Source organism: Struthio camelus, chromosome W, assembly GCF_040807025.1.
Source record: "Struthio camelus isolate bStrCam1 chromosome W, bStrCam1.hap1, whole genome shotgun sequence".
In the NCBI taxonomy this organism is placed as follows: domain Eukaryota; kingdom Metazoa; phylum Chordata; class Aves; order Struthioniformes; family Struthionidae; genus Struthio; species Struthio camelus.
The window spans coordinates 41,603,758-41,631,677 of record NC_090981.1 but is presented as its reverse complement, the minus strand read 5'-3'; the positions used below and the strand labels follow the sequence as shown (position 1 = coordinate 41,631,677).

At 40.2% G+C, this 27,920-nt stretch overlaps 1 protein-coding gene across 9 annotated transcripts in view; it reads right to left on the bottom strand.

Annotated features, from left to right (window-relative positions):
• Nucleotides 1-27,920, bottom strand: part of LOC104152984 (rho guanine nucleotide exchange factor 28) — a 133,258-nt gene that overhangs the window by 85,097 nt on the left and 20,241 nt on the right. For 7 of the 9 annotated variants that reach the window (XM_068925499.1, XM_068925508.1, XM_068925502.1 and 4 more), the window contains 3 exons: nt 17,029-17,176; nt 14,425-14,718; nt 783-966 (listed from right to left, as the gene is read on the bottom strand). In XM_068925499.1, coding sequence (XP_068781600.1) covers nt 783-966; nt 14,425-14,718; nt 17,029-17,176 — 626 coding nt within the window. The remainder of the gene's footprint in view (nt 1-782; nt 967-14,424; nt 14,719-17,028; nt 17,177-27,920) is intronic. The other 2 variants (XM_068925501.1, XM_068925506.1) reach the window with 1 other exon arrangement.

Below are 27,920 nucleotides of genomic sequence, written 5' to 3'. Positions count from 1 at the left end.
TTCAAAACTTGTGCAATATAAAGAGACGACTTGGTTTCCCTTTTGAAAGATGGCCGTTTTGTTTTCCCATCTTCCTGTACAAGCTGAAGTCATGTCACAGACCAAAGTCACAGCACTACCAGGGAATGATATTTAAACTGATCTGAGAAGGCCAGCTTTTTTTTTTTTTTTTTTTTTAATATTTTCTATTTCATGATACACTTCTACAAATGTCAGGTCTTATCATTCAGATTTAATAAAAAAGTACCTCATTTCAGAAGAAGGAAGGTAATGCATTTTGCCCCAATTTTGTTAATTTTGCACTGTTAAGAGCAATAACTCTAAACACACAACAGGTGTCACTCAAAGAAAGACAAGAATCTCTTCAGACAAGTGTTTCTCTAGCAAGTCCAGTAATATGACTGCCTGTTACTTAATAATTTCCTTTTAGCAGTGTCATAAATCCAAAATTCTGGAATATTAAAATAAAATATCTTAAAATACAAATTAATGTTAAACACAATTTATTATTCAATTTGAAGGGAAAAACAAAATAATCTCTAACTGAATTACAATAATTGCTTAAATCACACAAGTGCATATATTGACAATAATACTATTGACTGCCAAATGTAATGATGGAGATGCATCATAAACTTCCTTTAATTGTAAATATCAGTTTACAAGCTCAAAACGATAACGATGACAAGAAGGAACAGAAACCAACACAAAATTGGCAGCAGTACTCCACATATCCCTGAACAGGCAAGAGTTTTGCAGAGGGAGAAGACCATTATACTCACTTTGTGAAGACCTCAACAAGCCTGGAGTGCCCATTTTGTAAAGCCAAATCTAATGGTGTTGCTCCATCTTCATTAGGTAATGCTAATGCCAATGACCCACCAGGCTGGGCTACTAAGAACTGAGAAAGTTTAACTAAACCCAATTTCATCACAAGGTGAAGAAGTGTTTCTTTGTGTTCAGGCTCTGGAAAACATAACAAACAAACAAAAACTTAAAAACAAAATCCAGCACTTCCCCATTGATTTGCTAGGAAGCACCAAATGAAACTTGTCTACAGAAATACCACAACAGAAATACCTTTCTGATTTGCAAAGGTATTAAGGCAGAATCCTTCTTTCACTGAAATCAGAGTTATACACTTAATGGCATCTGTGGAGCTAAACTAGGATATCCAAATACCTAGATATAGGTATTTAAATTATTTATTTAATAAATAATATTAATATTTAATAATATCTAATTTCAGGAGTTAAAGAAAACTCTTTGAATTAGATAATCTCAGCATTTCTTTCTCTGTATATAGTATAGCAATCAGCACAAGGGATGTCCCAATGTACTATAGAAGATAAATAAGAAGCAATTATCCAGCTGCTTTATATTGCCTCAGCAGCACAAAATATCTGGCAGTATGTCTAAGTATTTGAATTTTTTTTTTTTTTTTAAGGGTTGTGATTTATCAAGGAAGGCTGCTTAACAGCACAGTAAAAGATCCTTAGTGACACAGTAAGCCATAAGCTAACACGTGTGGGTAAAACGTACATGATGAAAGGTGGCTTCACCTGCCAATTTTTCCTCTCCACTTTTTAACATATTTTCATCAAGTTTAAAGGGGGTAAAGCTTAAAATAAAATTGCAGACAACAAGGACTAAGTCATCAGATACTGATTCTCCTGCACTCAAAGCCTTCTCCAGCCTTTCTTCAAAGAAAGGTCTGTCTATCTATATACATTTGCAAACACAAAGCCTTTGCAGTTTAAGGGTGACAAATGAAATGAAGCTCAAGTGCCACTCAACTATTCCTTAGACTGATATTTTGGTATAAAGCTAAATATAAGGGCAGACTTTTACAAGAGTCAAGTATTTAAGGGCAGGTACCCTACAGCTCTCAGAAAAACTGGGTGAAATCTATTAAGATTCTACTGATTTATGAAATTCCACTGAAATTTTATCATCCTGAGTCAAAATATTTTTTTCTACTTCATTATGCAAACTGTTCAGAATATGTTATTGAAAATTACACGTTCCAGTGACAAAGGAAAGGTGAAGCTCCTAATACGTATGTAGGTACGTGCACACATTGGTGTAAATAACGCAGCAAAGAGCTGTCAAATTTGTTCTCTGCATCAGCATTTCCAAGATAAAAATGGATGATAGAAAGCAATCCCCTAAATAGAGAGGGCAGTTACATAGCCAAGGAGCTAACAAATACCTTTTTCAGAAATGCTCATGCATGGAGCAAAAGCATCATGTAGTTACATACAAATACAGCGGCTCATAGCTGATTCTGAATCCCATTTCATCACCAGCACATCAGTAGTCTCCTATTCAAATAAAGTGCTCTGAAAATGTCAGGAATATGTATTTTATAGAATCATCAAAAAAGAGTTTGAAGAAGCCTCGGAGGTCTCTAGTCAACTCCCTGCCTTAAGGTAGGATCGGCTCAACCTAAATTATTCCTGATAAACATTTGTTTAACTTGTTCTAAAAACCTTTAAATGACAAAAGCTTTTCATAACCTCCGTAGACAATCTATACAAAAGCTAATTTACCCTTAAACTTAGAAAGATTTGCAATGTCTAACCTAGCTCATCTTTTCTCAATATAAGCCTGCTGCTTCTTGTCCCATCCAAAAGGGGCATGCAAAACAGTTCATTGTTTTCTCTTTGCAACTTCCTCTTACATAATTGAAGGCTGCTGCTGTGTCTCAACTGAGTCTTTTCCTTTCTAGGCATCTAAATGGGAGAGTTGCTTTCTGAAAAGCTGGACCTTTTGGAACGTCCTCTCAGAACTGAGGTCTAAAAATCATTAGCCTCTTTTGAAAATGTTGGACTTGAAGTGTTTTAGTATAAAAACTCTGCATCTCCACATCTCATAAAGATGCACATGCCAGAACGGCAAGGAATTCTGCAGCAAACCTAAGGAACTTGCTCTACCTCTCCACGGGGAAAATTCTTGAGGGATCTCTGCTGATGATCAGCTTTTGCTCTGAACATTGGATGGCAGCCCATCCAGATTTTTTACCTTTGAGTTTAAAGTATAATCAAAACTTTCAGATACAATCAATTCCCCAAAAGCCAGGTCAGGCCTCCTGGATAACATAACATTCATGCGTCTTGAATCTTAGATTTTGATTTTTTTTTCCAAAAAATAAAATGAATTCCAGACATCAGATCCATAAAAGGGAGCTTCAGGACACAATCTAGTGTAGTGTCTGAAACTTCTATTTCATTATGGTGACAGAAAAAAAAAATCATCTCCAACCTTCCCTCTTGTTTGTGGCTAGCTAACACATAATCTGGTGCATTTGCTTGCCTGTGCAATGCTTATTTCCTCCCCGGGTTGTGAGCACTAACATTGGTTCTTGGTCTCCCCATTTTAGACTCCAGGCAAAAATTGTGCCCAGCTGAGCATAGGATCTGTTGCAGGATTTTAGGCCACAGGAGAAAGTACTGATCTGTATTTTTCTCTCAAAGGCCTGCAAAATATTTTAAATTCCATCTTTGGTAGACGCTGATGATTGCTGCACTTTAGCTATTAACAATAATCATTAAAAGAATGAATTATAATATTTACATATGTATTAGGCAAGATGGCACATACATTTCACAGTTTTCAAGTGCAAGCTACCTTTAAGTCCACTGAATCCAGCTCAAGTATATGCAGAACTGCTTTGCTAAATAGGGATATAACTGCTCATATATTTATGGTTAAGTCAATGTTCAATATTTTGCTGCCTTGGGGTCCAAACTATAAACAATATGTGTGTCTGGGCTGAAGTATACAGTAGTTGTGAGTTACAATAATTGCACTCCTTGTTACGAAAGATATGCCAAGGAGCTTTTCAGTATAACCAATTCAGCCATTTTTCCTTAAACAGATAAATTTTTCATCTCATACAGACAACAAATCACAGCGGAAAATTTCTGTTTATCTACTGTACAAAACATAGACAGCAGCATTTAAAATATGTAGCAGCAACCATAAAACAAAATCAGTCTCTTATCTAGGGACCATCAGTACACCCTATGTTTGCAGCGAGAGACCTAGCCCAGCTCCAGTGCCACGAGCAACCTGACAGGCTGCAGAAGGTATATTGGCCCAAGATTTGCAAGCCTCTGCCATCTCTTCAGTCAGCCCAGTATGGCAAGTGCTGTTTTGGGTTTGTATGCAGCATGAACAGCTTTTCTTCCAGGAAGGGAAATGGAGAGATGTGTTAGAGGAAAGAAAAAGTGAAGAAAAAGTTCCTTAAAGCAACATGGGGATCTGACTCCAGTCCACAGCTAAGAGCCTGACGTAGCATTCCTCATCAAACACTTTGGTCTGCCTGGATCCAGGACCACCTTCTACAGATGAACATCTAAGTGAGCAGGAGCCAGCTTTCCCAAAACATATCCAGAGAGAGTGGAAACGATGGCTGAGGTCCCTCTTCAAAAATTAAAGAGCTCGGTTCAATTTCCTCCTCAGGCAGACAACCTTCACTTTTCTTCAGGTCACCAATTTCATGTGAGCATTTCATGTCCTGTCCCCGCAGCTGCACAGAACTTGGGAATGGGTCACGGTGCAGAAGGAAATCCAAGGGACATGGAACTGGAGGAGAGCAAGAAAGCACCAGCCTGACTCTGTAAGGCAATGATCAGCTGGAAGAAGTCTCTGCTTTTGGGACACCAATGTGTTTTGCATTACACCATCACTGGATGTGAAAAGAAATGATGTGGGGATACCCAGGTCTCTCACTGCCTAGCAGAATGCCCTAACCATTCAGGTATAGTACAAAAAGGTTTGCCACCATCTTCCCTTTCCCTTGCTGTGTATCTGAATGGAGAACGATCACGTACTTCTGTGCTTTGCTCTGGTCTCGATGCTACTTCTCTACTTTAGGGAGAGGCGCCCCCAGTGACTTTAACAGGGTCTCGCTTTTGCCATGGGTCTGGAGTTCAGCTGAGCAAGGGGGAGCCAGGCACCAGTGCTCCCTCCCCCAGGTGGTTACCCATACTCAGAGGAGTCTGAGCTTAGGCACCCAGGAAATGCTGTGCTCCAGACAAACATTATTCATTTGCATTTGCAGATTAGCATGGACACTAAAGCATGGGCTTGCAGAATTGCTCCTTGGTCTGGAGTAATTAAATTCTGCCAAAGATGCACCTCAAATGTGAAAGTGGGTTCTTTGGATGTTTCTAATTAGATCATTTTTTCCTATATAAAGTGTTCAAAAGCAGCCAGCACAGAAGTCCACTCTAATTAAAACACTTCCAAACATATCAATTAAGCACAACAAGCATCTGATTATACATTAACAGCACCCCAGCCCTAAGATTAAACCCACAAAAACAAAAGGGCAAACTTTACTCTGAACCCCACTGCCTGACTAAAACTTTCCCTTTGGCCTCGGGCCACTGCATTTCAATGTATGTTGTAATATTGTAAAAACAGCCAGATAAACCTGCACCGGGTAAGGCAAGGCTAGGACTTTCCTGCTCAGCAGAAAGGGAGCACTTAGGACGACTTCCATATTCATAGATAGCATTCACTCAGCTCTGATGCTGCTCAAATACAGTTATACTTCTGGCCCAAACCTTAAAAATAATACGGTATGAATTAAGTTTTCCACAAAAGAACCTAGTTTGAAAAGTAACTTAAAGAACACTAAATTAATACTCTGTTGTCTAAAAACACAAGCTACAATAATATCTTCTGTTATCTCACTACAAATATTCTGGTAACTAATTTTTTTCTCTCATTAAGACATAAACAAACTCCTTCACCTTTAAAGCCTGCACTATGGACACAAAACTGAAAAGGGATTTTCTAGGTCCTACTGTCAAGACCGTGCCTTCTACAGACATCAAAGCAGGGAAACTCTTTTATGAGATTATCAAGTTGAAAATTACTCAGACATTTTCACTGCCAGTAACTGTAATGGAAAGGCTATGGCAGAATCACAATGCTCCAACCTAGCAACCGTCGTCTCACTCTAGCCTAAATTTATTCACAGCCAGTTTAAGTGTGTATGTCAGCAGGATCATGCTGGCAGCTCAAGCAGCTGTTTTCTCTCTTCATGCATTTAAGTTAGAAGCAGCATTCAGGTTCCTTTTCAGCCTTCATTTCTACAAACTAAGTATTTGCTGGGCTACTCTCCTCTTGTCACCCCCATCTGAGCTGCTTGGGAGTGATCAGCAGCTGATGATATAGAGTCATTACTAGTAGCTTGCTTTGCTATATTAAAATCTGAAATACAAACTTTGAAATCTGAAATATTAGTGGAAAGGTAAATCTATTCTTTAAACATAAAGAAAACAATTTTCACCATGAGGCTGGTGAAATGTCCCATGAGGATGGGATAGGCTGCCCAGGGAGGTTGTAGAGTCTCCATCCTTGGAGACATTCCAAACCTGACCCTGAGCAACCCAGTCTAAATTGGGCAGAGAGAGGGGCAGGGCCAGGCAACCTCTGGCGACCCCTTCCACCCATGATGCTGTTCCACGATTATTTTATGATTCTATCCCATGACCAATAATATCAAAGCAAAAAGTAACAAGACATGACAACAGCTGACTAGCTTTCTAAGTAGACCTGCCTAGAGATTTGCACTAAAAAAGTAAAATTCTGAAACAACTTTTTTTTAAACAATTTTTTTCTTAAGAATAGTTTTCAGTTTCAATTCTTTCTCCTTTCACCTCTTCCCCTTCTAGCTTCTCAATGGGACAGAATGAACGGCATTTTTCACTTTTTTTAACTTTTCTTTTTTTCCCCTTCCTGTGAAAAAGATTTCAAATGTAGAAAAATGGCAAAAAACCCAAACTAAATACATTAAAAGAAATCAAGAAAGAAAAATAAAGATGTTGAGAAAAAATAAGGAACACAATCTGTTCAACAGTGTTCAGTGGCAAAAGGAGGAAAATCAGAAAAAATAGTGAGAATATAAAATGTTTGCAACATTTTCACATTTAAATGAATAAAACATCATTTTCCATCATGACACAACAGTACAAATTCCTAAGATTTGAAAGATGCACTGCTGGCTGATAAATACAGGGTTAGATACTGCAAGGCAGGTGGTGCTGTGAAGGAGATGCAATGCAAAACAATGTCCTGATAGCGTATCCTGATTCTGCAGCCAAAATACTCTGAGTTATACCAAGCTAAGCCAAACACAATCTGTTTTCAAGATTAAATAAATCCTTTTGTTCTTTCTTGCACCTGAATCCCCTCCTATGTCCAAAACAATAAAATAAAAACAAATATTTCTCTCTGACAGAAATGACTAAGCCCTTTCTGGGCTATGGATCTCATTCATTTCCTGGAAGGAGACTGAAAACTCAAGACTTGTGACTTGAAAAAAGGCAGGAGACATCACAACAGGCTGACAAATTCCAGTTTTTCCTGGCTTCATACTTGTATGTATTACTATTCATTTTCACATTTTCCATTAGGTAAGAGATTGTTTATAAAGTGGTCTTCAGTGTATCCCATCGCTGCAAAAAAATACATATGTACTTAACTTACATTGCAAGTGGTTTCGTGAATAGGCAGCAGTGGCCACAACACATAGGTACACCAGACAGTCTCTCCAAGGGCAGGGCTACTGTGGCATCTACCCTTCCCAATTACTGAGGAACTGGAACATTTCCCCTCTGTCCCCCCCCCCACACACTTTTTTTTGGCTAGTCCTCGTATTCCTCACATCATCACCTGCCTTTCTATGCTGCAGTATCTCCTAGTCCCTCCCCTCGCATCCCCATGCTGCCCAGCTCTGAGCCTGCCGAGAAGGGAGACGGAGGAGCTGAGTACAGAGCTGCGCGTAGGCACATGTTTTCCAGGAGAAGATGAATTCCAGGCTCAACTTGGCCAGCTAGGGTTTCTACCATCAGCTTGGTCAAACCAAACCATCAACTGCCATGGGACTACCATAAACTGTGCAGAGGTGAAGGAGGCAAGGGGGAAAGTTCAAACAACATCTTAAAGGCGGACCTTAAGAAGTCTTGCCACTGCAGTTTTACCAGCAACAGCATTAGAGAACACCATCGATAGGCCCCACGTGGTGACGGCTGCACATGGTAACCTCATCTCCTCAACAGATGAGGTTTCAGTTGTGCTTTCTGCTTGGGCAATCCCAGCAAAGAAGTGAAACAACACGCAAAACTTGCTGCGAGCAGAGGGATACTTCCCTTCCATTTGTACTGTAGCCAAATGCTCTCTCTCAGGCTGTTTAATTTATAATGCTTCTTTATTGAGCACTACTAGTGTGCTCGACACAAGATAACAGCAGTCTCAAAGCCAGGTGCAGAGAAGACCACAGCAGAGATGAAGCACCAACCATACCAGCTCAGACCTGAGATCAGTACCGAACCCACTACTAAAGGAGGGTACAAAAATCCTCCTAAACCCCACTATTTAGATATTGGCTTAAATATGAAAATTTGACTCTAGTGTCTCTTACAATACTTGCTCTACTGACTACTGTCATTCTGTATACTACTACCACCTCCAACTACTCAATCCTTTTCCCGAAAAGCCCCCTTGATGGTTGGGGAGGGTCTCAAACATCTCTTCTCTGATATTTCTATTACAGACTAGAAGAGGAGGGCTGTATGTTCCCTGGGGAAGTCCAGCTTCAAGCATGCTTGCCAACATCTTCATTCTCACCACAGTTTTCTTGGTTATCAGCAGGCACCGAAAGACACTCCTCTACCTCCTGATGCCTGTGCTAGCATCTTTCCCCATCTATCCCGCACAGTTTCTAAAGGGTCTGGCTCCTACAGGGCCAAAAAGTTGTCTGGTTCTCTAACTCTGTAACTTGTCTGAATAAAAAAGTTTACCTCTCCTCACAAACCTCACAATATTATAAAAAAAATCTGCTGTTCCCAGTATTTTCCTAATTCCCTGAAGGAAAATACAGGCACTTTGGTCCTCTCCTCCTTTCCTTCAAAATACTGAAAATTCCAACTGAGGAAAACACAGACATAATTTCCTTTAATTTAGACCAAAAATACAACATGCCTCAGCCACACATGAATGGATGAAGCTTATCAGTAATGTGTTCAGCATCAAGAAGGAATAGTAACAGGATTTACATAGAAAAAGGCAGTGGAAGGGAAATAAAGTCTAAAATGTCACAGAAAATGGAACAGTGTTCCACAAAGGCAGATTAAAAATCAACGAGTTTGAATACTTCAGTTCATTTTGCAAGACCTATTCCTAGAAAATAATTATGAAGTACTTAAAAAAAAAAAAAAAAAAAAAGTTCTTCATGAAAGAGAATTAAGCAAGTATGGACACTGGTCCCTTTTCTATAATCTACAATTAATTTTCATAATTCAGGATGTAATTTTATTGCTACTACTAATAGCCTTAAATCTGAAAGAGCTCTCTTCCTCTTGAAAATAACTGTAAATGGTGACAAAGCCAGTGGCAAATGTTCTTGTTTAATTAACAGCACAGTTAGGTCACCCAGACAACCTGAACTCAGCCTCACAGCAATGCCCTTAAAACAACCAGAAACTGAGGCAACCTCCACTGTGTGTGTTTATGTAGCACGAACTCCTGGGCACCCACTCCCCCTGTGACAGCCAAGAGAAGTAAGATTCAGCGTGTGTCAAGGACACAAAAATTGCAGTGAAGACACTGAACCTATGTTTGATGGCCCAGAAAAATATACAGGTGTAGCTCATGACCTTCCTCCCAAAGCCCTATTTCTAGAGCTCCACAGCCAAAAGCATGGACAGGTGTGGTGCTGGGAGCCAGGGACAGAGGCCCCCTAGGAAAAGCACCTGTGAAGAGGAGCAGCGGCCCCAGGTCTCAGGGAGCAGCAGGAGCCGAGGTGGTGGCTCCCCTCCTGGCCACAAGCTCTTGCCGAGGTGACCTGGCCTCTGTCAAAGGCAGGCACTTCCCAGCGCATGCTGAGCTCCTACTGCCATGTTCATCTCTAACTTGGACAGGAAAAGCCCAGGCTGGCACGGCAGTCTTGACAGCCGCCAGTTTTGAAAGATTGCCGTAACTTGATTCTATTGAAAGAGGAAAGGATACGTTTTCTGAAGGTTACCTTGAGGCATTTTTCTCATCCAGATTAGATCATTCCATCTTTCTTTTTTTCTCAAGTAGGATAAGGTATCACAGCTGGACAGATTACTACATTCATTTCTATAAAGTCTTTAGTCTATATTCTGTTCAAGAGAAGGAGTTAAAAAGTCCTATCACAGGAAGTATTTAATTTTTTTTGCAAACAGAAAAGTGTGGGAAAAATTTTTTTTCAACCAGCTCTAGCAAGTTATATGACATAATATTTACTAATGATTAGCTTCCTAAATTGAATGATCCAATTTGCAGAACAAAAATGTCTTTTATAAAGATGCAATTAGCAAACAAGCAGCTTCTCCCTCTGACTCCTTCCTACACTTTTGCCTGTCTTCAAATCCACCAACAACTAAATCCCTTAACCACAGCATCTCTGTCAGGACCTCACGCAGCCGCCTTTTGCTCTCGCAGGAAGTTGGTTGTGGGCCCGGTGAACAGAACATCCAACCAGTTTTTGTGAGTGGGCAGCTTGTGACATGGTTGTCAAACAGGCACTTACCATAAGTGAGGATTACCAAAAGGTTCATGCTTTCTTGTTTCCTTTGTTGAACTTAAATAATGTGTCTAACAAGTCTTGACCTGTGCAACTGCGCTAAATTCCTGAATTATTTGCAATGTTCCCTAGACAATCCAGTCTCTCTCTTTATCCAATCCTTTTTATACCTTATAAAGGGAATACAAACACTTTTTCCAAATACCAAAACTCCTATGAATAAATTATTCTTCTGTCTTTCCATCTACCCACATGTCTCTAAATCCTCAAGAAAATGAACAAGGTCCAAAAATACCAGATGGTGTAACAATTTTCTCCAGCAATGTCACTCAAAAGGAAGTTTTTTTCCTTATAAAAATAGCCTAGCAGCTCTGAAAACTGACAGAATCAACAGCTCTTTAGTCTCTTAAGGTCCTAACTAGCGATGGCTGATAGCACCCTAATCTTTCACAATACTGATACGAAAAAGAACATCCTGATACTGTCGAGTGTCAAGACACTATCAGACCTTTTGGGCAAGGAGTTGCAGGGACAGCCAGTAGGGAAAGGAGGGTCTCCCCCTCTTCTTAGCTCCTCAGAAACCTACTTCTCATCTAGTTTCATCTTTCAGGCAGAGGAACAGTGGTGCAGGACAGCCCTGGATCACATCGTGATGAAAGATGAAGAGCCTTCTCCTCCTCCTCTCCCCTGTGTTGGGACCTGCAGCCCTCCTACCCCGATTGTCTCAGGCTTGCTCCCTCTCCTTCCCTGCGTGGCCAGAGCTCCCTTGACCACGTGCACCCTGCAGCTTTGCTCACCCATTAGCTCAGGGGACGAAAAACACTCTGGTGGGGACAGAGAGGAGAAAGAGGATGAATTAGTGTTTCTCAGGCTCAGGTAAAATGACATTGTGGCTGCAAAAAGGATCAAAGCTATACTTTCAGAGTATAGCTCTGAACAAGAGCGAAAGGACACAGAAGCTGAAGAGAAATTATAAAAATCAGGTAGAGGTGACCAAAACAGACAGAATGGGGAAGGAGGGAAGTAAAAAAGAACTATTTAGGGATTTATAAGGTCAAGCATTGAATACTCAGTCACTGTGGCTGAGCCAGTTCTCCTGCCAATCTGACTGTACACTCCTCGAGACGGGCCTTTCCTTATTTCTGTAGGTATGCATAGGGCCATAACCCTTTATTTGAGCTATCCAGGCCATTTTGCAACAGATACACTAAAAGAACCCCACAGACAAAGGCCCCAAAAGGTCAATATTAAGACTTCCCTAGATCTGGAAGGTTAACACTGGCAGAGCTGCATTAATGGGGATCCTGCAAACTTCCCCAAAGCCAGGACACGTTTTGTCCAGCTTCAGCCTCGGTCTCCTTTGCTGTACAGACGCAGTGCCTCCCCACTGTGGGCCTGGCAGCAACACATTTACTGTGCTGCACGTAACCTGACTCAAAGGAAAACCCAGCAGTGTCAGGCTGAACCTCGGAGAGAGAGAAAGAAGAAATGACCAATGGCCCTTGTGCTGCAGGAGAAGCTATTCACAAAGCTTCAGGGACCACCTACTCAACAGGAGTGAGCAGTACTTGTTTTCCTGCCTGACAGGGATATTCCCCCCCGCCCCACTAAGTGAATCGCCATGCTAGCAGCATGCCCACCTGTGCCTGGGAAAGAACAGAGTCGACCACCCTGAGCGTAACACAAGCAACAAGGGCAGGCCTACGTGGGCTGCCTGCCCACCAAGAGCTCCTCATTAAGCAAAAGCATTGCTACCAGGCTCAAAGAAGTCATTTTCAGATTTTGTTTTGTTTTGCTTTATCCAGAAACAAGAGAAGTGATCCCAACTTAATTTAAGAGCAACAACCATGGTATAAACTGAGACGTGACCTCACATGTGGACAAATGCCACCTTGAGGACTGCCCGACAACCTGAGCTGCATGCAGGAACGCATACCAGCTTAGCACACAGCTGTATCAAAAAAGGGATCCTCCTTCTGCATACGATAGGATTTCCATTTGATCTTTCAGGGTTACTGAAAAGCTACAGATCATTAACTACTGGCTAAAATAGAATCAGAAAATGATATAGGAAATCTACAATGTAACAGTGCTAAATCAAGCAATTGATAATGCAGCATGCTCAAATCACACACACCTTACATTTCCAACATTCACAGAGACTTCGTGCAGTGACTGGAGCACATGCCCTTGCTTTTCTGCTGCACTCTACGCTTTTTTTTTTTTTAATGTAACACTTAAATCTGAAAAGCAAACAAAGTATGAAAACCACAGAGAGACACAAGTTCTGTAAAAGCCTCATGAGGGCTACATACTCTTTTCAGTATGAACATTCCAGTACGCTTCAAAATTAGCAATTAACATAATTAAAAGTTAAAGAATCCTGATATCTGGATAATAGCTGCCCTGGCAGAGCTCTGCCTGGTACCAGCAAGCTGGTCTCGTGACGCTCCAGACCCAGAATACACCCAGCAAAAACTTCCACGTTTTATGCAAGCAGGTACCCAGTCCGCTTTGCTCAAACATCTCTCAGTACCTCTGATATTCAGCTGATATTTCTGGATTGTTCTTCAACTGTTTTTGATGAAAAGCTTAGCAAAGTCTGTGAAAAAACTACTGCTGATTTCTTTGGCCTTTGAATCAAGCTCTTGATTGCTAAAATCCAACAGTTGTTCCAGCAGTTGAGTAATGCCAACAAATATTTACTATGCTCCAAAATGAAACAAGGTTTATTTTTTTGTTTTGTTTTGTTTTTTAGTATCTACCCAATATTTGAATGAGACTTGGTGGGATTTTTTTTATATCTTTTGAAAGAGCTGTTTACAAGAGACACCAGAAAAAAATCCTTCTCCTAAGGAACGCAGTAGCAGGTTCCAAACTATCTGTCATTAAGAATTAGGAAGATTTAAGAGAGGGGGAAAAAAACCTCACTCAAATAAATGGGCTAAGTGTTGTGCTTTTAGTTCCCTACAGTTTGCATGAATCTCACTTTCAGTTTGGCTCATATGGAAATTGCCTGCCCTCCAATTTTTAGCAATTTAAAGTACTGAAAGGAAAACAGCCAGAAGTACCAAATTTTCAATGAAAAACATGTGAAGCCATCGAGTTTAACACTGTTTCCAACCTCAGCTATAAATCAGCTGGGTCTGCAAAAAGAATTATACTCTTCAGCAAAATCTAACTACAGTTTTGTGTTTGCAATGAAACCTGAAACCAGGCAAATTTCACCCGATTTTGTTACAAAAGTTTTTAATAACAGGCTCCAATGTAAAGTTTCATGTATATTTTTCATTCTACTTCCTCTAAAAAACATAGCTACAAAACTTCTTTAATAATACTTTCACCTAAGGATGATCACAAGTCCTAAACAAAGCATAAACACTGACAGTACTGTGTTAAACAATATATTTATTCTGTACATTAGAATGCCTACAGTGACATATTCTTGTGTTTTATGACACTATATCTTGTCTCCTTTTTGTTTGTGTAACTTTTTAAAATATTTCACCTGACTTGAATCATGGTGGAGATACTTCACTACTACAATGCCTGCTTTTTTTAAACAGACAGCTCTTTAATCTTATAAAGGCAGAGTCTATCTATTAAAAAGAACTAAATTCACAGTGAGTCAAAGTACAAAAAGCTTATGGAGAGACTGAATAACAGTTATCAAACCTTGCTCAATCTCTAGGTAGAAAACAAATCTCTGATTACTCCTCATTCTTCAACAATTTTTCATCATAACCACAGAACAAAGCATAAGGGTTGAGAACCTTCAATAAAATAGTGAGATACTCTGTTCTGCTCTGTACAGTAAACCATCATTAAAAGTTTTCCAGTTTAAAATAAAATCTTACCACCTTCTGAGTAGTTTCCAAGGATGTTCCATGTTGATGGCAATTCTTCATGAGCAATGGCCATCATCAAGTCATTATCCAGGGACTGCAGATCTTTCATCCTTAGTTCAAACTTATCAAGTAACATCTTGTGACTAGTGGCAGTGACACATTTTGCGTGATTAACCAGAAAACGAGATAACTTGCAAGACAGATTCTCTCTGTAAGTGACAGGACAGCTGCCGAGGACCACAGGTGAATATCCCTTTGTGTACATTAACACAGAGACAGAAACTGCTTCTTGGCATCCATGGCCTGCAATTATAATGCAAGTTAATCATTAAAATTAGCTATGTTCAGAAAATACATTAGTTTTTCCCCCCTTTAAGACAGAACTCCGACTACTCACCCAGAATTACTTATTCTCCACTGATGAAATCTACTTCTTGTAGGGCATCCACCAGGTATTTCTGGTGATGAACTTGGATTTGACTAGACTCTGAACTGACAGTCCTCCCAATTACACCAACATAATTGATTTTAAAAATAGCCTTTCTAGGTGAAGGTTCTTTAACCACAACAGAAAGAATAGGTAACTACATCAGGATGAAACGCCACAAAACACAATCATAAAGCACATTCAGGTATTTTAGCACCCACAGTAATTTCCATCTAGAGATGGCAATTTCCCCTTTCCCTTCAAGCACTACATGATTAGCATTGGCCCTAAGAGAGAAAAAGAAATAACTGCTCACTGAGCAACCACCTCAGTGGCACAGAAATGACTCCAGTATGCCTCTTCAGAGGCATGTGCAACCACTGCGCGTCTCCTATGCCTTAGTGGGCAGCGCCTAGACACAGCCACAGGCACCACCATCTTCAGCATGCCAGTACAATGTTTCGTGTCATTTGAAAAAAAAAAAAACACATCACTGAGGGTAGAGCATATATAGTAAATAGTCCAGCAGTGGCTCTTTCCAGAGCCCTCTCTTCCACTGTGGTAGGATCAGTATGCAATTTCTGTCATTCTCCATCACTGGACATTCTTGGGTAAGAATCAAGAAAAATGAGACACCCATGAAAGGAGTAGCAGTGTGGCCTGGAATAGGAACTCTGAGGAATGTATTTCTTTATTAACACCTACACTGTATCTACCAGTATCTCCTCACAGGCCAAAATTCAGAAGCTCTTAAAAAAATGTATGTTTCATGCTTTTGGCAGAGTGGATTAAATACTGTATCAACTAACTAACTTAGAGCTGGGATCCACAAAGAAGCCCAAGGCAGTCTGCGACCAAAACCTCTCAAGCGTCTCTTGCACCCCTTCTCCTTTGCCATCCAAATGAGGATGGATGTCATACATCTAAAGAGGTGCAAGCTGTACTCACACTTCTCACTGGAGAACTGAACATAAAGTATTAAGAGTGCAAATCTAAATTCCCCAAAGTAGCCCTAAATAACTAAAAGCATATATATGCAATCTAGTTGCTACAGAAGCAAGCATGTGCTTACCAGATCTGCAGTTGTCTTTAAAGTGCTCTGCATAGCTTTATGTTTAATTTGGCCACTACAAAACAACAGTAACCACGCAAGGACTATGTTTTAACCTTAGTCTTTATTTTTGTCTCCTAATGGTTCTGTTGAGAACCAGCAGAGGATTATGTGTTGCCTGTAGCCTGCTGTTTTTATTCCTAGCCCAGATGTAATCATTTAACAGTGTCATTTCAGGCCTCTTCAAAAAAATGACTTTGCTATCCTGGAATAAGCCTTGCATTACCTTTTCTCTAATTGTATTCCATGATAATATTTTACCATTTAATGAATTAAAGGAACAACCATGGAACAGCACAGAACTTTCCCTTTGCATACTCACTGGTTATTTTCAGACTCTAAACCTCCTTTAGAAAACAAGAACAAATAACAAGTAGATCCTACTGCATAGGTACATCATGTTTATACCACCTACTCACACAAATGAAAAGGTCACAAAGCACACGATAAAGACGACAACCAGGTCTTGTGTTACATCAACAAAGGGGAAAACGTCAAGGCAGAGAGATGGCTGATAGGCAGCACAAAGTCCCCTTACAGTGAGACGCCCCTGTTACAGTTCTTCCCCCACACCTCCTCAGCATATCCAGCTTAGGCAGAGCTCCAAGCACTTCACGCTGTCACTGCAAGAGCCTAGCAAGCCTGGCGCACTACTGCATGCAGCGATGGCCCAGGCAAAGACATGAGTTTTGCAGGTGTGAGGATGCCTGGAGGTAAACAGTTGTGGCAAAGGCTGGGTTTGTTGAAGAGAATTCTTTCAGATTAAAAATGATGCCATGCCTGAAGACTGCACTTTTGTGCACATCCAATTCTGCGAGCCCAGGAAAGCCCTGCCTGTAACACTGTAGAAGCCTGAACTGTTCTGGGGAATGAGACAGACTGCTGTAAGAGGCACGGTCAAACTCTGATCAGTAAAACTCAGCCTGGATCCCGAAGGCCATCCTTCAATTCCTTTATTGCTTCCACAACAGAACCACAAAGCAGAGTGAAATCTAATTATCCAGTCGTGCTTAGCTTCAGAATAGGGGTGGAGTATAGCAAAGAGAAGAAAGATGTAAACAAGAGTAACTCTCACCTGGAACAACGGACTGAAGAGCATTATCACTAATTCGCTCAGCAAACATTACATGCCTCTTCACGGATCCATTGTAAACAAAGTAAAACTCAGCATCTTCTGGGAGGTAAATGTCTTTGCCAAAAGTTGCATTTATAGTCACCTGTCCCTGAAAAATGAAAGCACCTTCATAAACATCCAGTAATTTTCTCATCTCCAGTAAAGCTATTAACACGTATTTCAGATACAAATTTATTATAACCTTTTCAACTCTGTATTATGCAGAGTCTGTGATTTAACAACAAACCTGCTATTTTCTATTGCCACTCAGAAAATAACACTTTTATGACTGCACAAGCAAGGGTGATTTAAAGTTTTGACTTTAAATAGCACGTCTTTTACCTAATTCCTTTCATCCCAACCATGTAAACGTATCTGAATTTTAATTAAAAATACATCAAAATAAGCAAGTCAATGAACCTGAGAATTTTGCTTTTTCCAAAAGCACTCTTTGCTTTAAAAACATGAAAATTTTGAGTGAAAAAAAATTCAAAAGTGCTTGAAATTATCTCAGACTTGGTTTACAAAACGAAAGCACTGATAAAATTCTACAGCTGACTCTGCTAGTTCCAGAGAATGCTAGTTCCCAAATATCTGTCCATGTTTTTTATAATAAATAGAAAGCAACAAGCCAAGAAAAATCCGTTGTACAATAGCTTCAAAAAAGAACAGGAAAGGGATCTGAGACGCAGCAAACAATAACAAACGTCTGACATGTCTGCAGGAGGAAATTTAGATGAAGTTGCATTTCCTCCAAGAGGAGGACAGCCTGCTCCAGCAGGGTTCCTGGTTGCCACGGGTATTCTAAATAAGACAGAATTGTCCCAGCATCTGGCTAAATTGGTCTTTTCTGGAAAACGCACTGCAGAAGGATATCGCAACGTTTCACACTTCCAAAGGACACCTAACCTGCCTCTATTCGAAACAGCTATCACAGCACTGACCCAGCTGGATCCATAAATAAGTTTGGTTAAAAAAAAAAAAAAAAAAAACTACATCAAAGCACCACACAGTATCACAGAAATTTCTGTGACTGAAGAACGCAGTTACGCCACGACTGCTCTGACAAGCGTCGGGCTCCTCCCTCCATCCGTTACACAACTACTGAGTCTCTTTGCACAAGGTGCCGGATAATTTGCTGCTGTGCTTGAAAAAAAGCACTTCACCATCCCCAAGCCACCTGTACCCGGCTCCCCACTCGGGTCCACTCCAGCCTTCCCAGGCCCCACGCTCGCTCGCTCGAGCGCGGCAGGACTCTTGCGGGCCATTCACAGCATCGCACCTTCCACAGCCTGCCCTAAGGACGCCTTCCTCATCACTCATAAGAACGTGAATCCTGCATTTGTTTCCCTCTTCAGTACAAGCAGGTCTACTGAACTAAGACCGAAGAGGCAAAAGCTAGCTTCAGACACAAAAAATCTTCCTTAAATAGGATTGTTCTTGTAAGGACAGATGTAAGCAGCATTAGGAGTCTACCATTTGGAGCAAACATGTCCGTCATCCCCCAGAAACCAAAAGGCATCTCTGTTTATCAGCCTCAAGTGTTACTGTAACTGCTAAGAATTTTCTCTTATTTCTCCTTGGTTTGTACATTGTTGTTTATACATAGAACAGAATTGCTTTTTTTTGCTTCTATTATTACTTAGAGTTTAATCTTTTTTTTTTTTTAAAACTCTTTTTATGTTAGACATGAATATGCCATTTCATCAGTTGAGTGATACTGCGGATGGCTTTTTGGGGAAGAAAGGAACATGGCAAGTCACTGAAATAGCTCAAATCTTTCCATGGACTGCTCTAATTTGTGCTTAGTTGACAGCAGCCAAGTTCGCAGGAGCAAAGCAGAATTTTATCCACATGTGCACTTCTCCCAGCTGCAACTCCCAAACTAGCTCTAAACCCTCTGGACTCCTAATACTGCAGGATTATGCAGTCAGCCAGCTTTTACACTTTGCATCAACTGCATGAAACAAAGACGACATTTTGTGGCAGCATTTCTGATTTCATAAGCCTACTCTTAAAAAAAAAAAAAGAAAAAAAGAAAAAGAAAAAAAAATCAAGCCCATTGGCTTACACCGCTCTTTTTCCTAAAATAATTTAGATGCAGTGAAGACATAGGAACATCTTAAGAAGTGGTGATCGTACTGCCTGATGTACAGGCATGAGGGAGAATTTCACAAGTTCTTGCCTTACAAAGTGGGAGGGTCAAAAATAAGAGAGGAAGAGACAGGAAAAGATAGCTGATGGGTATGAGATGAAAAGCTGTTGTTTCATGACTCACACCTTAAAACCCTCCAAAAGAACAAATCGCTAGTAAGGTAATGACATTTTTACAGAAGGAAGGTAAAATGGCAGCTATCCTGCATCTGGCCAACCAATTAAGTGATTCATTTGGCAAATCCCATGTGATCCAAAATGAGGGTTAAAACCTGTATTACCAGAAAGAATTCAAAAGTAACAGAGAAAGTTACTTTCAATGGGAATATGAAGCTGCACATTTTGGATGTTGTGTGATTAACACATCTGGCATTAGATCCAGTTATTTCACAAAGTACAAAGCCCCTATCATCATCTCTCTTTTGCCTTCACATCCATCCTTTCTTCAGACATTGTTATTTCAGATTGCTTAATGCCATATTTTTCTTTGCTACTGTCACTACTAAAACAGGCATCAGACTCAACAGTTTGTTGTCCACACCGCCATAAATGGCTTATTCTCCAGTATCAAAGTACCTCTTTTCTTCTCAACTATTCCTGTCCAAAATATCCTTCCTACAGTCATGTCATGTCCTCTTTGCGTTACCTGAAAAATCTTTCACAACTGCATCCTGTTACCCCTGGAAATCATCCCTACCCTTACATCCTTTACTGTCCCACCACTGCTTTCCACAACATATGTCACACCTGGCCATGTCCCTGTGCCAGCTCCGCTGCTGCCCAACCTCTCACAGGACATCTTCTCACTTCTCTTCCACCCCACGTTAGCCTTTCTGCCTTCCTCACCCGCTTCTCTGAGCTACAGCCTTCATCTGGACTTCAAAGCTACATGACAGCCCCTATCATAGCTACTCCGTATTTGACAAGGCATATTTACTGTACATTGGAAATATTTTGATACTAATCTCCATGTTAGCTTTGATCTTTTTAAAGGTAAGATACGCTAGCCACATCCTGAACAGGACATGAAATATAAAATCTTTTTTGCTGAAGGCAATGCCACTGCTGTTCAAAACCTATCTAGCACTACATTGTAACCTGAATATTTAGGCATGTCTTCATTTAGCACAGTTTTTCTTTGGTGCAGAGTTGTGCCTTTTTAACACCTGGTTTCAGCATAAAGCAGTATTTCCATTAGAAGCTTCAGGGATCTATAATGACATGCTGTAAAAGGAATGGAGTTTATGGGACTATGTGGAACTAGCAAGAACCACCTCACACTGTGTTTGATCGACTCCTTCCCCACATTAGCAAAATCTTTTTTACATTTTAATTATCGTACAGTTCATGTAATTATTAGATAGTATTTTGCATATGTAGCATGTATGTAATCTAGGCCTATAAATTAATATATATAAATTGAAAAAAATTTTGATGCTGTAATACAGCTAGACAAGATCTCAAACAGATGTGACTAATGGAGATGAATTTCCATTTGCACTCCTGGCATAAATGTGTTTATTTGGCAGACCAGTCTTTCCCACTCTTATGACCACTTGCAGTTTCTTCCAAACAGTGTTGACAGAGGTTTCTTTATTACACACATGAAAACATAAATAGTATGGAACATTGAGGATACTTTTATTGCTGCTATGAGAGGTGTTCCAGTATATATCTATGCATACATCAAGTGTGCTTTTCCATCTCTTTCACAACCGTGAAATGAACTGCAGCAAGATCATGCTGCAATTATCATGCTGTTCATTACCTCTGCATGAAGCCAGCTTTGTGACCACAATCATTTTTGTCCAAGACTGCAAAGGTCCCCTGCAGTCAACTCTAGAAAACATTCAGGTAGATATACTACAAGGAAGTAGAGTTTGTTCTGAGCCTCTTCCAGACACTGCAGCTGAAAAAGCTGAACGGATTCATTCAGCTCCCAAGGCAGATCAGTATGCAGCCAGTATCCCTCAGGAACAGAGATGGAGGGGGAGAAAATGAGGGAAAAATCTGTCAGCTAATTTAGTTCTTTATACTGTTTCTGGATGTATGACCTTGTCTTTAGCTGTACGTAACTGCAGATCATTCAAGAGAGTTGACTTTACCATGCAATCAGTCCTGGACACATTTTTGAGAGAGCTGCCAACCTCACTAGCAATGACTATATATTTCTTCCAGAACTTTGATCAACACATGGAATATCTTTGGGCCAGAAAACCTCTCCCAAAGACAACACACCCTAGCATTTGCCACATGAAGGCCTGGAGAAGCTCCTTGTTGGAGACTGATGCAGGGAACTTTGTTGGGAAAAAACGCTTAGACAAATATGAATAGCCAGGAAAGACTGCTACACAAAGAAGTGTTGAAGAATATATACACTGTAAATAACACAAACTTTCAAGGCCACAACCACTTTGAGTTATTTATTGTAACAATTACTAAAGGTCAGTATTAGAAAGATGCAAACAGAGCTTCAGAGACATACAGGAACTTGATTTCAGTTAGCCTCTCTGTACACACGAAGTAAGCTCAGCCAGGCAGAAACCCAGAACCCTTAACTTTAGCCCTTTGAGAAAAGGGCTTATTTTATTAGCGTAAATCTAAGGGATGCTTTATATCTTTCCATTATACCTAGCCCTGCAGAGGCATTTATTTCCTCCCCTCTCTCCATTACTTCCTCATTCAACTGGGCAAGGACAGCCCAGTCTAAGGAACTGGATGCTGTGAAAGAGTACAAGCTACTTGCATGGTTGTGAAAGAGTACAAGCTACTTGCATGGTTTTTTCCTCTACATACAGACAGACTTAGGGAGTGACAGACGTAGCAGCAATTCTGGCTCCGTCCTCCTGCTTCTGTCCTACAAGGTACACAGGAAGGAGGGAAGTAGGGTGGATCTTGAAATAAGATGCAGTAACATACCCCTCCACCAAAGCAACATCCCTCTGCTTCACAAGTCTTTCCCACAGCTTTTCTGGGGATACTACCTCTTTGTAACACAGCTTCCTCTTGGCAGAGCCTAAGCGCTCAACCCAGGCTCCCCACCAAAACACATATCCACTAGACTATTATATCAATTAAATAGTGTGAATAAACAATGGTGAAATACAATACCAGGAGTTCCACAAGAAATTCATATTCATAGAAAAAAAATTGTTTGACTTGACTATCACTGCACGTGGGGAAAACCATTTGCTCCACTGCTTCCTACCCCGTTTTGCAAGGAGCACCTTCTCAAATCTGCAAAAAACTCTGACACTGACCCATCACTAAAATACAGAGAGATTAAAGTTAGGGTTATCTGCATTCCAAAGTAGGTAATTAAGCCCTAATTCACATGTAACTATTAAAGAGCAAAAACCACAGAAAAAAATGACAATATATGAACTACCTACCTGAAATTGAGACATCGTGCTCCTAGAAAGCGACATTTGTTCTGTGCCTGTTCCAGACACTGTAGCTGGAAAAGCATCCTACTGACATACTTCTTCCAATACAGTGTGCATTTCTAAATACAGAACCAATCTAGACCTAGCAGTTCTCCTTTAGGTACTGAAATCCAAACTAGACAAGCCACACAAGCCACTCATCTTTGGAAAACTGGCCAAGTGGCCTGAATACAAGGCAGTTGTGATAGTGTGGACAGGACAGGATTTTTCTGGCAATTTATCAGTTGTTAGGTAAGGCTTGTCTTTGACACTATTTTCACAAGCTCATTTATCTACTGACAGTTCAACCTCTCTCCTACCCTTTCTTCTCCCTAAAAAGCCTACTTATTTCCAGATGAACTTGGAAGAACATATCATAGGTAGTTATAGGTTTATTTCTCTAAGTATGCAAGTATGATTAAGCATTCTCAGAGTCCACATGGACATAAAATAATTCAATCCCCTTTTAATTAAAGCAAAAGAAAGGATGTGCCACTTCACCATCTCAGCAAATAAACACCATCCATAATAACAGTCAGTTCCTCACATAAATGCTAGGGATGGTGCCATGCCCTGAAGATTATACAGTGTTGGTTCTGGCAAGCTTAGAGAGGAAGAAAATTTTAAAGGTAAGGGCCATTTATTGAGACCTGCCTGCTATTACCTTCCTTAGATTTACATCTGGGTCACTCAGAATGAATACTTCGACTTTGCCCAACCATCTCAGGAACATATCAGAACTGAAGACTGGAGACAAACAACTAGGACTGTAACTGTAGAGAACTTCAGCTAGCCAGAAGCTCCTCTGATTCTAAAAAGGCACCAAGGAACATGCTAAAGACCAAACAAAATTTTTGCCAATCACCTCAAGTGCTGCATGGACCTCTCCCCCCCACCCCACCAAAAAAAAAAAAAACCACTAATCTAAGCAAAACTTCACATAGAATACAGGGCAGTAGTCCAATCATCTCAAGCTCAAAAGTTAGAGAGGCAATGATCACCCTCTCACAGCCTGGATCTAGAAGAAAAATATAAAATATTCAAACAGAAGAAAGAAAATAGTGTCAGGGACCAGTGATTTGTGAAATCCTGGATGCAACGCAGGGTTCAAGAAGATTAGACCTCAACAGGCCCCTCTGACAATGTAGCAGGCTGCACAAAATCCATTTATTAACATGGGCAGGATCCAGAAGCTCCTGCTTTTATTAGATCCTCTCCACATCCCCCACTGGCATCACCTTCATATCTCTGGTTTCAGTCACACAGAACCAATCTCAAATAGAAATTGTACAGAAGGAAGAGCCACCCTGTTTAAAGACCATAGGAGAAAAGTGGAGAAAACTCCAAGAGGAGTTTTGCCACTCAGTTAAAGTGGGTCAGGATTACCATTGCCATCTGTGAAATAACACAAAAGCATCAAAAAATTCAAGCTGGCTTCCTTATTTGCATTGATGACAAACACCTTCACAATGTGATATAGCAGTATATCTTATTTCAGGGGTTTTGTTTTCCAAAAAAACTATATATAAGGAGGGGTCCAAGTTTTCCAGCCACAGTTACATCAATAATACCAGTGCCTAGAAGGATAAAACCCATTGGCATCAGGGGAACAAAGCCTGCTCCCCCGACCCATTACCCTAAGAGGACCTGCACAGTCCAGGCTGGTGCTTGTGCATCACCAAACAGCCCCATCCATGTGCGAATTCGCAGGTCTGAGAATGATGGTCCCAGCATGGGGGTGAGGATCAGACGGGTGCAGGTGCAGCTACCAAGGGGCATTGAGACAGATCCTGATCGGATTCTTAACACGTTAAACCTGTGACTGAGCAACTGTTTGACAGCTTTGCCCTCCTTGGGATTTAGAAAGAAAAGTGTATCTTTGATTATTCGTGATAACGCTGCCCTGGCACTGGAGCCAAGGAGATTAGGAAAGTTTGTGCTTTGAACGGGATTTATAGGTCTAAGCACTCTTTCAATGTAACCAAACAGGTTTTTCAGACATATATTTTTATTTGGTTTCTCTAGGGAGAACAATAGTTGACAGGGATGGGCAAGCAGCAGCGGAAAGCAGGGTTCCTGGGGCATCACGTCCCAAGACCCAGACTGGAGGCAGCCTCCAAGTCTCAGACATGGAACAGTGAAGATCTGCCCTGACAACCTTGGGAAACAGCTCCTGCCTCCAAGCAGTACGCTCATCATCATCTGCATGAAGGCTGTGTCAAGGGACAGCTCAACCACTGCAAGGAGAAACTAAGGGCATGCTCCCTACGTGAAGGAGAGAGAAGCAGAGCAAGAAAACCCTCAGGGATGAGGCACCATGACTACCAGGCAGGCAGGATGGGCCTAAGGAGAGATCATGAAACTTCTAACATGTCTGATCCCTACTTTGCCACAAGTTATCCTTTGTCCAAATAAATAAACATCTATGAATTTCCACCTTAACCTGAACTGAAATTCTGTTTTGAATTCATCTGGGCAATACCTTCTTCACTAGCAACCTGCCCCAGTAAAACAGATGCAATGCAAAAGACCGCTAGTGGACTGACAGACTTAGTCCACCATACTGACTATTGCTGAAAACTTAACAGTTGGTTCCTACATTAGTCTAAATAGTCTGGATAAACCTATTTTCCTGACAGCCTTTTACCATAAAAATAATTACTTCAGTTTTTAGATACTGTTAGCATGCATCCTAAAGTACCCTAAAAACCTCTTTACCAAACTATACAAGCAACATAATAGCTTAAGATAAAAATGTATGAACTTGGGGTTTGCAAGGATATTATCTGTACATATAATGGTATAAACAGACCTTAAATCTGTAATTACAGGCTCTAAGGAAATTATATGTGCAGGGGTAAAACATGGCTGCTTTGTTCAAAAAATGCTAATCCCAAGATCTTGAAGTAAATGAGAATCCCAAGTATTGCTAGTAATAATGGGGCTTTTATCCTCTACGCAAGCTGTCATTAGCCACTATAGTTTAACATAGATATGCATGTTAAACAGTACATTCCAGTATAAAGTCTACATTAGGCATGCAGGCAGTTTGACTTCAGAATTATACTTACTTTAGATAATTAAAATGAGCACATTAAAACTTTTTCTTAACAATCCTAAGACAAGACCTCAAAATGCTATACATAGATACACAAAATTTAAGGCCAAGAGAGACTATCCTGATTATTTAACTTATAACACTATAACATGAAGGAGGCTGGATAATTTTACTCATTAATTTCCTCCTCTTTACATACTCCCTGCCAGAGTGTGAAGTCTAGTTCTTTTATCAGAACAAGACAAGAGCATTAAAACATTTCTTCAGTGTTCAACAGACTCGCTTCAGAAAAACTTGATAATTTAAGGTGAATTGTTTGAAGGTACTTTAGATAGACCTTAAATAAGAACAGTGGCAAGGTATCTTCCCTGAGCAGCCATATAGTTTTCATGACCTTTGTAATGAAACTTAGTTGCAACAGCCAACAATCCCATACAAAAGGTGACAAATAACCTGCGGGAGAAGCAGCAGACAAGTTGCAAATAACTTTTTTTAAAATACAGAACGATCATACCTAAATCATTAACAACAAGGACGTAGTTATAAAACTAACCTTTCTAATGTTCAGTGATGTTTTTATAATGTTCAAGGGACACTTCTCGTGGCTAGACTGTAGTAAACATTGTCACTGAATTGTTTAAGAAAGCATATGCCTACCAACTTGAAAGGAATGCAACTGGCCTCAAGGCTGAACAAGCAATGAAACAGCAATTATGCACAAGGAAGGAAGGAAGAGTAGCAAAGAGAAAGACAAAATAAGAGATAATAGCTGAACATTTCATATAGGCATTAAGTTACAAACTGTAAAGCTAAAAACATCTCCAATGAAAATAGGGTTTTTTTTCCCCAATTGAACTAGTCAAGAGAAGAAGCAACTGAGTATAACAACAGCTCTATTGTATCTGCAGTAACGGGAAAAGCATAATTAATTCCACATACAAGTAAGGTATGTGATGATACGGTCGTATTCAAAATAGTATTACACATTGCCCAGAAGTCTACAGATGTATTTTTATAAAAATTAAACCTGCACATAAAGGTGGTTTGAGAAGAGTCAAATCCACTGCTGATTTATGCTGGCAAAACTTCACCAATATCAAGTGAACCTCACTCATTCACACTAGACCAAACTTTGGTCCTCCGTGTTTGTGTGTGCACAAGCCGCTCTTCTGGTGCACAGGCAATAGCTAACATCAGACTTTCAAAACAACATGAGCTTTATGCACCAAGTGTTTTCAAGCGCTTTTTCAGTATGAGGTAGCTTTGTAACAAATGCAGAGAAAGCATTTGTGCAGAAACCTCTTCACACAAGAAAGAAACATCTCCCCTATCTTTCGTGAAGGTAAGTCAGGGCTTTCCTGATTAGCAACTGAGGCAGCTTCGAGTTCTTGTCAAAAGAGTGACAAAAAGGAGTTCAGTGACCACTTGCATCTCAAATCATAACCTGAAGGATGCTTCCAACAAGGTCTCACAACAACCTTGAAGAGAAAACTCCCAACAGAGAAAAATTTTAATGAAGATTTATAAACCTCCTTATTTTGAGATGACATTTCAGCGAGTTCACCATTTTAGGTTAGATTCAATGCCTTTTTAAAAGGGAAAATAAGTCTTTGTGGTAGCTGTTGCCACTTTTTTGGATACTTAATAGCCAGGGATTATCTGTCCAAATAAATATTTACTGTAAGAAAAAAAAAAAACAAACCCAAAACATTCATGTATGTGCAAATAGATGACCAAAGTACACTTTTCAAACAAAAAGAAGAAGAAGGCTGGAAGGGATCTTGAAAGGTTAACTAGTTTATTTCCCTGCCTCAAGGCAGGATCAACTCTAGCTAAACCATTCCTTAAAGACAGTTTTTGTCTAACCTGTTCTGAAAGCACAAGTCTGCACATAGTCCCCTAATGTGCAGACCTGGGGACTTTTTCTCACCTAAACAGTTCTGTTTGGCCTCTCCCTGTTCCACAACTGGCACATGTTTTAACTTTTTTTCTAAGAGCTGAAATGTTTGGCCTAATAAGTCTTTGACCTTGATACATGATAACTGGGTGAAATGTAATGGCCAGCAATATGCCAGAAGGTTGCACTAAATAATTCAGTGTAGCCTCAATTTCTGTACAACTGTTTTCAGGCACAAGTTCAACTCAAGCCTGCTGACAATGCTGGAGATTAATATTTTTTAATTATATTTAATAAGAAGAGAGAAATAGGGCTGCTT